The sequence below is a fragment of the Ovis canadensis genome, chromosome 26 (assembly GCF_042477335.2).
Source record: "Ovis canadensis isolate MfBH-ARS-UI-01 breed Bighorn chromosome 26, ARS-UI_OviCan_v2, whole genome shotgun sequence".
Lineage (NCBI taxonomy): Eukaryota > Metazoa > Chordata > Mammalia > Artiodactyla > Bovidae > Ovis > Ovis canadensis.
This window is the reverse complement of record NC_091270.1, coordinates 30,945,354-30,956,823: the sequence shown is the minus strand read 5'-3', so window position 1 is coordinate 30,956,823 and position 11,470 is coordinate 30,945,354. Positions and strand designations below refer to the sequence as shown.

The window sequence follows — 11,470 nt, the reverse complement described above, 5'->3', positions numbered from 1 at the left end:
AGTGCATAAAAATACGCTGAGATTATGGAAGCCACAATCCATGTTACCACTACGAGGCTACAGCAGTATGGTGTAAGGTGAAGAGAAAGAACATAACCTATTTCAGTTTGAAAACCATAACTCTGAAGTACTCTAGGTGTTCACATGATAACACAGTGTAATATCTGATATTTAGAAGCTTGTCCACTGAGTTATATAAATGAGTCATGCTAGGAAATAAGATTTATGGTCTCATGATTTTAATCCATTTGGCAGTTAATAAGAATTCAGTAAAATAGAGAACATGCATTAAGTGGTCTTTATTGACATTTCACATTAAGTTATTCATGATCAGTTCTTTAGTTAATTATATAAGTATGATAAGTTATTTTCTATTGGCTGTGGAAATTTAAATGTAAAATAAATATAAAATACATTTGTGGTTTAATGAATACTCAAGCTTTTTTTCCCCCCTCTGAGGTATTCCTTTCAATCTGGTTTCATCCCAGATCTGTCTTTTTACTTCCCCTTAGGAAGAGTCTATTAAACCACACAATGGATCTGGAACCAATGAAATCGAGTTTTAATCACATTAGACAAACTTTTTGATCTCATCATACAATACCAATACAAAAGCACCACCCATGCCTCTCAATACATTGGACCAGGCGCCTTTGAAGAAAGCCTTGGGTCCTTCATCTTTTGCAATCTTCCGCCAGCAGTCCACTGTCCCCGTGTACATGATATCCGCTGTGGAAACAAACATCATTGGTAAGGGCTGCATAATTCTGGAGGAAAGAGACTTTTCTTCTGAAAGACACCTGCACAGTTTGTTTTCAGTGTTATAAAAGGTCACTTTGAGTCTTCTGCCCAGCTGTAAGCACATTCAATGGGACAGCCCCTCCCCTCGCATAACTGCTGGGTAGGGTCTCTAGATTCCTAGTTCAACTCAAGATCAAGTGAAAAATGGGCAATGAACCAGCTAATTCACATAAGCCAAACAGAGAAACACGAAGGGAGCAGTGGGGAGCAGAAGTATTAAGCTGGAGGCGGGGGGGGGGGGGGGGGGGAGGCCTGTTTATTATTTATGAGAAAACTGAGATCCAATCTCAGATTATACTCTTACAAAGCAAGAGATACAATTATTAGGTTGAAGCTGCTGCTGCTGCTAAGTCGCGTCAGTCGTGTCCGACTCTGTGCGACCCCACAGACTGCAGCCCACCAGGCTCCCCCATCCCTGGGATTCTCCAGGCAAGAACACTGGAGTGGGTTGCCATTTCCTTCTCCAAGGCATGAAAGTGAAAAGTCAAAGTGAGGTAGGCTGAAGCAGATGAAACTAATTATACTCGGTGTTTCTTACTGTTACAATGGCAATTTCTTATGTTTCAACCTGTTGAAGCCAAAACTTCCTATTGCCACAAACTGCTGGAGGCCATCTCTCCCCCAGCTAAATCACTCTCCCCAATAATACGTGTAAAACTAGGTAGGAAACATTTAAAAATAAACTAGCTGATTACTTCAATTTCTGCACCCAGGCTCTAAGGGAAAAAGGCCTAAGGCCTCTATGATGCTAGCTACCTAGTTAAGTTCACAAACCAGGTGAACCAAACAATATCCCATTTTTGGTGTTCTTACTTCTTTGATAAAAACAAACCAAATCTTTAAAGGAATAGTTTAGAACATTAGGGAGGATTCATCACAATCTTTCTTAAATTTTTATCTCAATTCTAACAACTTAGAAGAATGCAGGCTGTAAAGAGCACTGACTAGCGTTCTTGAGCAGAAAAGTAAGATTCTCATGGGTCTCGGGCTTACCCCCTTTCCGGCCAGACTGCATCATCATCCTACGGCGGACGGTGTCAAAGGGGTAGGACACCAGGCCCGCGACCGCCGTCACAGTCTGGGCGATCATCCAGCTCACGATAATGTGCACATTCTTGGGGTCAGGCAGCATCCCTGTGGGCAGAGCCAAGAAGCCAAATGGCCATGACGCGATTCCTCCTCCAAGCAGCTGAGCAAAAAGCAGGTGGGGACGGAGAACAGGGCACTGCAACTCCATGCCCCACCCTCCCAGAAAAGCCTGCCCCGTGAGGGGTGTCTCAGGAGTAACCAAGCAGCCAACGCAAGTTGGTGCCGCCAACCCTCCCTGGACCCGCAAAGCCCGAGCGGTGCCCCGCGCACAGGCCGTGTTGAAGTGGCTCCAAGTTAAACTTGGTAACTGATAAAAGGAGCCAGGCACCCCGTTTGCCCTCTCCGAGTAACTTAAGGCCAGGGTAGTTCAGGAGAGGACAAGGAGAGTCCCCCAGCTATTGATCCCCACCTCACCACCTCCGCAGTTTAGCCCAGGGACTAGGGGAAAGTGAGATTAACAAGACAAAGTCCTTTATGAGTTAGACACCCCTCAGGATCCTCTCTGCACACATCCTCCTCAGCTCTGCACCCCCTGATGCCCTTCTCTCACCCTTGGCCGTATCATAGACTCCAAAGTAGGCGGCTCTGTAGATGATGATGCCCTGGACCGAGACGTTGAAACCCTGGTAGAGGCCTCTCAGGCCATCAGACTTGAAGATCTTGGTGATACAGTTGCCCAGACCAGTGAACTCCCGCTGGGCGGCACCCTTGCCCACGTCGGCAGCCAGCCTGGTCCTAGCGAAGTCCAGCGGGTAGACAAAGCAGAGGGAGGTGGCCCCAGCTGCCCCACCGGAGGCCAGGTTACCAGCAAAGTAGCGCCAGAACTGCTTATGCCGGTCCACACCCCCCAGGAAGATCTGCTTGTACTTGTCCTTGAAGGCGAAGTTGAGAGCTTGGGTGGGGAAGTAACGGATCACGTTGGCCAGGTTACCCCTCCAGAAGGAGAGAAAGCCCTGCTCTTTGGGGATTCTCACCACGCAATCAATGATCCCTTTGTACTGCTTCTCGGCACTGATCTGTTTGCTGGCATGCTGGACCTGCAGCAGGGAGAGGGGCGGGGGAGGAGGGAGATAGGGGGGACAGGGAGGGCCGAGAGAAGAGGGCAGGAGAACAAGGTTTGTGCTTCTTGATTTCCTTGTTTAAAAAGTATGGGGAAATCAAATGAACACTGAGTAAACCGAGGTCTTAGCTACTTGGACACTGAGTCCCCTAAACCCAGTTTGCCTCAATTACCAGGGCAGGGCATTTGAGAGAAACAGTTCTCCAAAATACACTGAAAAGGATGATCTGATTACGTAAAGGGAGACATTGATTTGCTGCATTTTCCCTAGGTGCCAGAACTGTACTAGGGGTTTATTACTGGGAGACAGAAATAATTAAAGATCCCTGGCCCAAAGGACACCTGCTCTGATCTGACAGATATGATCGGCAGGAGGTGAGGATTCCTCAGTCTCTCTTTAGTGTCCCTGAAGACACAATCTCTGAGTAGTAAAGAAGAATGAATCCACTCAGCATTGGAGCCTGACATTTTCCAAGCATATCCAAATAATCAATTATTGAGGAGTTGTTGCTGTGGGCCATTTGTTGGGGTTTTTTCTTGTTATTGATCATTTTGACTCCCAAATTGAGAATGCCCAGTTCCTCATGGAGGGGTCCTTGCTTTTTGCAGGGGGGGGGAGCGGGGCGGTGAGATGATGAGAACAAGCCATTCAGAGATCAGGGCTGGGGAGGAAAAGATTTGGGGAAAGGATGAATAAGGCCATCTGAGTTTATTTTGAAAAGTGTTGGTCTCTCAAGACCTGTTCCTTTATGTGCAAAATGGGGGAAACAGTATCTGTTTTACAGAGGTCATACCAAGATGAATGAATAATAGAATAATGTCGGCTATAGCATGGCACACTGGACACTGTAATAATCTTGAGTAGTAATTATTTCGATGATGTTAATCGTAAAAGGTGGATGCTGAGAAGAGGGTGCAAGGGGGTCTGAAAATCAAGAGGTGAGGCTGACCCAAGAGGCCTGAGTGCCCGCGCTGTCCCCGGAGCAGGATCTGGCTGGCTGCAACCTACTCGGGGTGGGTTTCCATATATAGACACCCGCACGCGGGGCGCCACCCGACACCAGGAATCCGCTACTGACGCTGGACCTGTCTCTGCGCAGAGGGCACCTTCCCCTTCGTGCAGGCCGTGCGCCGGGCCCGGGGCCTAGCGCGGATCTGGGGGACAGCCCCGAGCCCCGCGACTCGCCGGGGCCCCGCGCGCCCGGTCCCGCGCGCCCGCGCCCCGCTCGCCGCGCCCGCAAGGTCCTCACCTGCAGCAGCAGTTTGACCCTCTCGATGGGCGCGACAGCAGTCTTGGAGATGGCAGCGGCCACGCCGCCGGCCAAGAAATCCTTCAGGAAGCTCAGAGCCTGATCGCTCATGGTGACAGCCGGGCGCACACCGCCTCCGCGAGACGCGCTCTCGCTGTCTCCGCCCGGGCAGCCCCGGCTTCCCCTGCTCCAGACCCTGCGCGACGCAAAGGGGCCGCTCACCTCACCCCCCTGCCCGCTTTATATACCCCGCCCAGGCTATCGCGAGAGGAGGCGGGGGCCCCAGGGCCCCGCTCGCCCCTCTCATTGGCTGGGCGGGTGCTCGGAGCCCCGCCTCCTGGCCCGCCCCCTCTTCTGCAGAGGGCAAAGGGGGCGAAGGCGCTTCCGGGAGGCAGGGGTGGGCTAGGGGCTGTGCCTGTACTCGGGACGTTTAAAGGGCAAATTCATGTTATCTGTCCCGCGAGTGCAAGGAACACCGTGTCTCTGCAGCATGTGGGCCGCTGTATTTATAGCACAGGAGGCCTAGGCCGACCTGGACGCGGACACGGGACCCGCGGCCTCCAGCCCCGCTCGCCTTAACCCCGGGTTTGCACGCGACCCGCCCCCGGCCGAGGCGTGGAAGGCTCTCTTTTCTTCTTTGTTACTGTGTCCCTCCCCAGAGCTCCCTGCCTGTATGCGGGCCCTTAAAGAGTCGTGTGCGCTCACAAATAAATTAAGATCCGCCAGAATAAATACACTAACGTCACTTGATGCTGTGATTGCTTCATCTAATGTGGCAACCTGCTGAATCCCCTCTTCTGTCCATTCAGATCGGTCAATCATTCATTCCACTAGCAAGTGTTCCTGTGCCCGGCACTCAGCGCCACCAGGACAGGCCGAGTGGTAGGGGGGCCACTAGGTCAACACTTACTTAGCAAGTATTTAGTATGTGTGTGTGTCGTTTGTCTATTGGATCTGCCTGTCACCCCATGATACACAGCCCCTGATAACTCAAATAACGAGGACCTTATAGGTCTCTCTCTTTTTTTTTTTAATCCCTTAAGGGTTTAATGTTCCACTCTGCTCTCAATAGAATCTCAGCAAATATTCTGGGCAGAATGTTCGCAGGCAGCTGGCAGCTTCTTGAGAGTCGATGCTGTTACCCTTCCCATCGGAGTAGCCGGATGACTGGGGAATGTTAAGTAAGAGAAGGTCGAATGCTTGACTGCTTTTGCCTCTTTTTAAATAGAAACCTGGCTTTGGGGAGATATAGTCTATCTAGTTCTGGGAACTGATTGCAATTAGTTTTTGTATTTAAGAAAATAAATTAGTGTGAACTTTGATTTTCCTTATTTTTTGACAGTTCATAGAATCATACAACTTTTCAAATACAGCTGTTCTTTCCCCTAGAATGATTGATCTAAACTCTCTTCAGTATTCAATCTCTTGCCATGTTTGTTAATGTTCCTTTGTACACTGGACAAAGTTTAATTCATTTTTTTTTCATGAGCTTGGTGCAGACAGACATCATGCTAGGCACTGAGTGAGCAGCAGCCATGTGTCATCCTGGGTTTGGAGGCTTCAGTAGAGCAGAGGTCACTTAGCTGGATGCCAGCACCATAAAGGGTACACATTTATTTGAGGATGGAGCAGGCTAGAGTTCAGAAACCCAGGTGAGCTGTATGAGAGTGCACATTCACCAAGGTCAGGAAGAAGGTCAAGAATTCAGCATAAACAGAAAAGTCATTTATGCATCTATTCAAAAAATACTTGAGCACTTACTGAGTACCAGGAACCAAGTTTGTCCCTGTGGATTCAATATGGCTCAGTCCCCAAGAACCCCCAAATACGTCCATGGCTGAAATAAGTTCAGCCAAGGACATATTTGTTACTTGTTCAGATTTATCACAGCTTCACATAGAGATTTCTGTGGATCAACATAATCCACATATTAGTCATTTTAATTAAATAGTGTAATTAATTACATTCTGATGATACAGAGCAGTTGTCTAAACCATTTTTCTTTTAACTATGCATTAGAGATGTTTCTTGTTTTTATTATGAAAAGTAATGCTGCTATACAGATACTTCTGCACAGATTTTATTTTCCCCTTCAATTTTTTGCTTATCATGTATCCCCAAGATGAACTTAATAGACTGAACATTTTAAACATTTTTTTCTTAGCTCCTGCTACAGATTGACAAATTGCTCTTCAGAAAAACTGTACAATATGACTTTTATGTAGAATCTAGAAGTTACAGCAAACTAGTGAATATAGCACAAAAGAAACAAGCTCACAGATACAGAGAACAAATTAGTGGTTACCAGTGGGGAGAGGGAAGGGAGGCAGGGCAAGAGAGGGGTAAGGGGTAAGCTACAAAATATGGTACAACATGGGGAACATAGCCAATCTTTTATAATGACTGTAAATGGACTATAACCTTTAAAAACTATGAATCACTATGTTGTGCATCTGAAACTTATACAGTGTTGTACATCAAGTACATTGCTGTTCAGTCACCCAGTCGTGTCTGACTATGACTCCATGGGCTGCAGCATGCCAGGCCTCCCTATAATTCAATTTAAAAAAAGAGGAAGACGAAATGTGGAGTCCACCAGCTATGTAAACAGGCTCATTTCCCACAGATCCTCCACCAACAATGACTTAAAAAAAGAAAGATCTTTTTGCTATTTGTAACATTTTATGAGTTCTAATTTGCACCTCGTTAATTACTATGAACCTATACATATTCCACATGTTTCAACTTAGTTTGCTAGCATTTATCTTTTGTTTAAAATCTTAATCTTCCTTGACTACTTATGGCATGAAAGCAGAGTATTTATACTTACAACTGTTCTTTATAGATTTGGGACAATAAATATGTTTTGAGCATTTTCATTTTTTAAAATATTTATTTTCTTGCATTGTTTTAATCATGTTATTTAAATAGGAGCAGATCCAGAATATGATGATATACTTTCTGTTCTGGTGTAAATGTATCTCTTTTGTAGATATACTAGTCTGTTTGCCCTAAATCATAATTAGTCTATCTTCTACTTCTTTTGATAGTCATTTTTTAAAAATATAACACTGCATTACATATTATAAAGTGGTATAATCCAACTTCATTTTTCTCCATACCATTCTTGGGTAACCCAACACTGATTTTCAAGTAGGCATTTTCTCCTCCCCATTATTTCTCTTATATTACTAATTCTAGTTTGTTGTATAAGTGCTTATGATAGCTTTAATTTAGGAAATCACCAGTCACATTTATTTGATCATCAGTCTTTAAAAACAACTGTTTTTTTAGTCTATTAAGAACAACATCAGCCTAGGAAGAACAACTTTATAGGTGATTCCACAGCCATTTAAAACAAAAAGTTTTATCTGCCTGTATGCCTGGATTTATTTTTTACCGTCAAGGTGTTCAATTATTTAAACATAACAGACGTTTACGTTAAATTAGCATATTGATTCAAGAAGTTTTATTGTCTTCGTTACACTTCATTTTACTGATCAGAATTTTTTGTATTTTCTAAGTGGGAGATACCGTATTTCTCCTTGGCTTCTGTCCGATTCTCCTGTCACCTCAGGGGAGCTGTAGCTGGAATCCTTGACAGGGGTTTTTCCATGGAAATCCGTACACTGTCCTTTCCTTCCGTGGACTTTCTCAGAAAAGAGAGGCCTCAGATGCCCCCAGGAGCATGAGCTGTCTGCGGTCACAGGGTCTGGGTATCACTTTACACAGGCAGGGGAGAGAATGGTGCTCAGCAGAACCATGTGTCTGCCCGCCAATCCCAGTACGTGGTGGCTTTCTGCCAGCCTGAGAATGGACACGGCATCTGAGATAAGAGAGAAAAGTCTGCCTTCAAATGTGGCGTGGTATCCTGGAGATTTGGGTGGGGTGGGGGGAGGGTTACATAGAAAAGAGAGTAGGGTATTGAGAAAGTCTTTTGGATTTTAATGGCAGCTTATACACACACATATGTATTTTGTATATAATATTTATATATTATATATAATATAAAATACAATAGATAATAGAAATATATAATATATATATTTTTTAATTTTCTGGCTACACCACACGGCACATGGGATCTTAGTTCCCTCACCAGGGATCGAACCTAAGTGCCCCCGCTTTGGAAGCACTGGAGTCTTAACTACTGACTACCAGGGAAGTCCCAGTGGCAGCTTTGAAAGAATTAGTGTTTTCTTTTTACCAAATTGGAGCTAGAGTCTGGGAGCTACTAAAGAGGAAAATGACACTAGAAACAAAAACACTTAAGAACTTGCTGACAATGGGGCTAACGAATTGCCTGCGTGTAGTCAGCTAAATACTTTTGATTGAAATTCAGCAATTCATGTATGGTCTTTTATGGTCAAAAAATAAATTTTCAGAATTCACTCCTCTTTGCTTAGGGCTGAAGTTTACGACCAGAACAAATAGTAATAGTGGGTTCTAAGCCATACATTGATGCATTGTTTCAAAAAGACCAATCAAAACAAATGCATTATTTCTCTACCATTCTCACTTAGGGTAGCTCCATTAATCAGAACAATACCTTAATTAACAAACTCTTTATAAGAATCTTAATAGTCAAGCCCTTAATGAAGTGCACACACACATCACATGCCTTCAGAAATCATGTGTATTCATGCAAAACACTCCAACTACCAGTTCCTAGTTAGCTCCTGCCAAGAAAATTATGCAACTACAAAATGTGTCCTTTTTTTAACCCATTGTTTCATTGTAGAAACGTTTAACCCTTTAATGATAAACTCCCTTGGGTATCTACTCTCCTCCTACCTTCATCCATCAAAATAGAAATTACCTGAACCATTCACACATCATTCATTCAAATTCACTTCCTTTCATCTTTCAACAAGCATTTTTGCATGCCTAGTCTAGACACCAAATACTGTTGAGCCCTGGTGATACAAAAACCAAAAAGGTAAGATTGTTGCCCTGAAGAAGCTCACTCGGCAGACACAAATATACACGTGCTGCCTGCAAGGCTGTTCCGACATCATGGGACAAGATCCAAGTAGGACTTTCATGTGCTACCCCAATCAGACTTGTGTTCTTAACATTTTAGGAATGCTTATGACACAAAAGTTTTATTTAAAAAGATATTAGGCATTGTTAATTTTTTTCCTAATCCATTCTAACTCGAAAACAATTATTCATTTACTTGTTTTGGCTGTACTAGGTCTTCATTGCTGTGCATGGGCTTTCTCTAGTTGCAGCGGGTGACAGCTACGCTGGCAGCGCACTGGCTTCTCATTGTGATTGCTTCTCTTGTTGCACAAAGCACGGGCTCTAGGCGTGCAAGCTTCAGTAGTTCCAGCACCCAGGCTCAGTAACTGTGGCTTACATTCTTAGTTGCTCTGAGGCACGTGGAATCCTCCCAGACCAAGGAGTGACCCAGTGTCCCCTGCATTGGAAGGCACATTCTTAACCACTGGATCACCAGGGAAGTACCAGGCACTGTTACTTAAAGGAGGTGATTTTGGAGGCAGAGGAACCCCTGAATCATGAAAAAAAAAAGATGTTTAGAGGGATTTCTTCTCCAGAAGGCCCTCCACCCTGGAGAAGCTGGCTCAGCAGTTGCTGAAGGCAGGGAACCTGCATGCTTTTAGCCCCAGCAGCCTGTCTCCCACAAGCAGGGGTGGGTATCCCCTTGCTAAAGAGATCCATAATTTCTTCTCACCCACCCAATCATAGTACCCCTCCTTTACTTTATCCATGACCCCGGTAAGCATTTTCAGTCTTCTGTAGTACAGTTACACTTATTTCTATGATTGTGTAATAATGTCTTCCAACCATAATCATCCACACTTCATTTTTCACTGACTTGCTGGTTTCACCGAATTATGGCTTCTATGAATAAAGCCACTACTCACCTGGAGTTGACTTGATGGTTTTCTAAGTACATTTTGAGCTGGTTTCCCCAGTATTTAGTGTTTCCTTATCCTAGGATTTTTTTTTTCATAACACTTGCTTTATTCCTGTTATTACTTAAATCAGTGTTTAATAGATGTTATCTAAGAGACCTGTTTTGTTCATCTGTACTATTGAATAGCAATATGTTGCTATTTTAATATAGGATGTCATTTTCTCCATATACTTGCTTTTACCCTCTCTTTCCTTTTTCAGTCAGCAAGACACTCTGTCTTTACCTCCAAAAAAGAAAACATTCAGAAAACAAAGAAAACAAGGAGTCTATTGTTAACATTCAGATTTCCCAAGGAAGAGAAAGAAATCACATCTACACAGGAGATTTGGTAGAGTACCAGAGGGAAAGCAGAACTCCTTGCCGATCCCACACCTTTCCAAAAATTATATCAAGTTCCAGGACCTGGGGAGAAAGGAGGCGCTAGAGAGAACGCAAGGAGTGAGATGTTCATTTGGGTCTTGAGAAGACCAGGCCCTGTTCACTTCTCAGTCCAGGGAGGCAGCGAGCAGCCAGGGAGACGCGGCTGGGTGGAGTTTTAGGACACAGACCAGAGACAGCCTTGCAGAGTTCATTCAGCATGAAACGGAACAGGAGAACACATTCCAGGCCCCTGCAGGTTAGCCTGTGTGCGTGAAGGACTCTAGAAAACCCCAGCGTGTTCCTCCTGCCCCCGCGTGGTGGGGGAGCAACCCCAGAACATTCTGTAGCCAAGGACACCAAAGTCAGCTGAGGCCGAGCCAGATCCGAAGAGCCCCGGGGCTGAAAATGAGGCGAGTGTCGGGCGTGACCTTGAGGGGCAATGACACGAGATCAGAAGGGAATAAGGAAGGGCCTGGCAGCTGGGGCCAGCGCCGGGAAATCCAGGCCACACGCCCTTCCTCCCCAGCGTTGGCGCTACCGTCAGACATCCCTGGAATGTAGATGGAATCCATCCAAAGGCGGTGGAGAAGTAAACGGGAACCCAAACTTCTTCCACCGCTCGGCAGAATGGAGTCCGCTGAGTTTGTGGGGCAACTTTTATACTTACAATAGTATTTTATTAGTTTTAAAAAACAATATACTAAAGGCATATCATGATTTTGGAAACCACTGAGGTTCATCCCATCAAACAGATTTCTTTAAGAAGGAGATGCAGAAGACTTAGTTGGGGAAGGGAGGACCTTCAGGGTGGTTTACGCTATAAATCTCTGCAAAACTCCAGCTTATGCCTTCCTTGTTCTTGTTGTTGTTTAGTCTCTAACTTGTGTCTGACTTTTCTGACACCCACCAGGCTCCTCTCTGTCCATGGGATTTTCCAGCAAGAATACTGGAGTAGGGTACCATTTC

At 45.0% G+C, this 11,470-nt stretch overlaps 1 protein-coding gene across 1 annotated transcript; it reads right to left on the bottom strand.

Annotated features, from left to right (window-relative positions):
• Nucleotides 1–217: 217 nt before the first annotated feature.
• SLC25A4 (solute carrier family 25 member 4) lies at nt 218–4,857 on the bottom strand. Its single transcript, XM_069573275.1, has 4 exons — nt 4,201–4,857; nt 2,441–2,927; nt 1,795–1,935; nt 218–729 (listed from the first exon to the last, which is right to left on the bottom strand). The coding sequence occupies exons 1-4, from the start codon at nt 4,309–4,311 to the stop codon at nt 572–574; spliced, it is 897 nt and encodes a 298-aa protein (XP_069429376.1). The 5' UTR covers nt 4,312–4,857; the 3' UTR covers nt 218–571.
• Between the last annotated feature and the right edge of the window lie 6,613 nt (nt 4,858–11,470).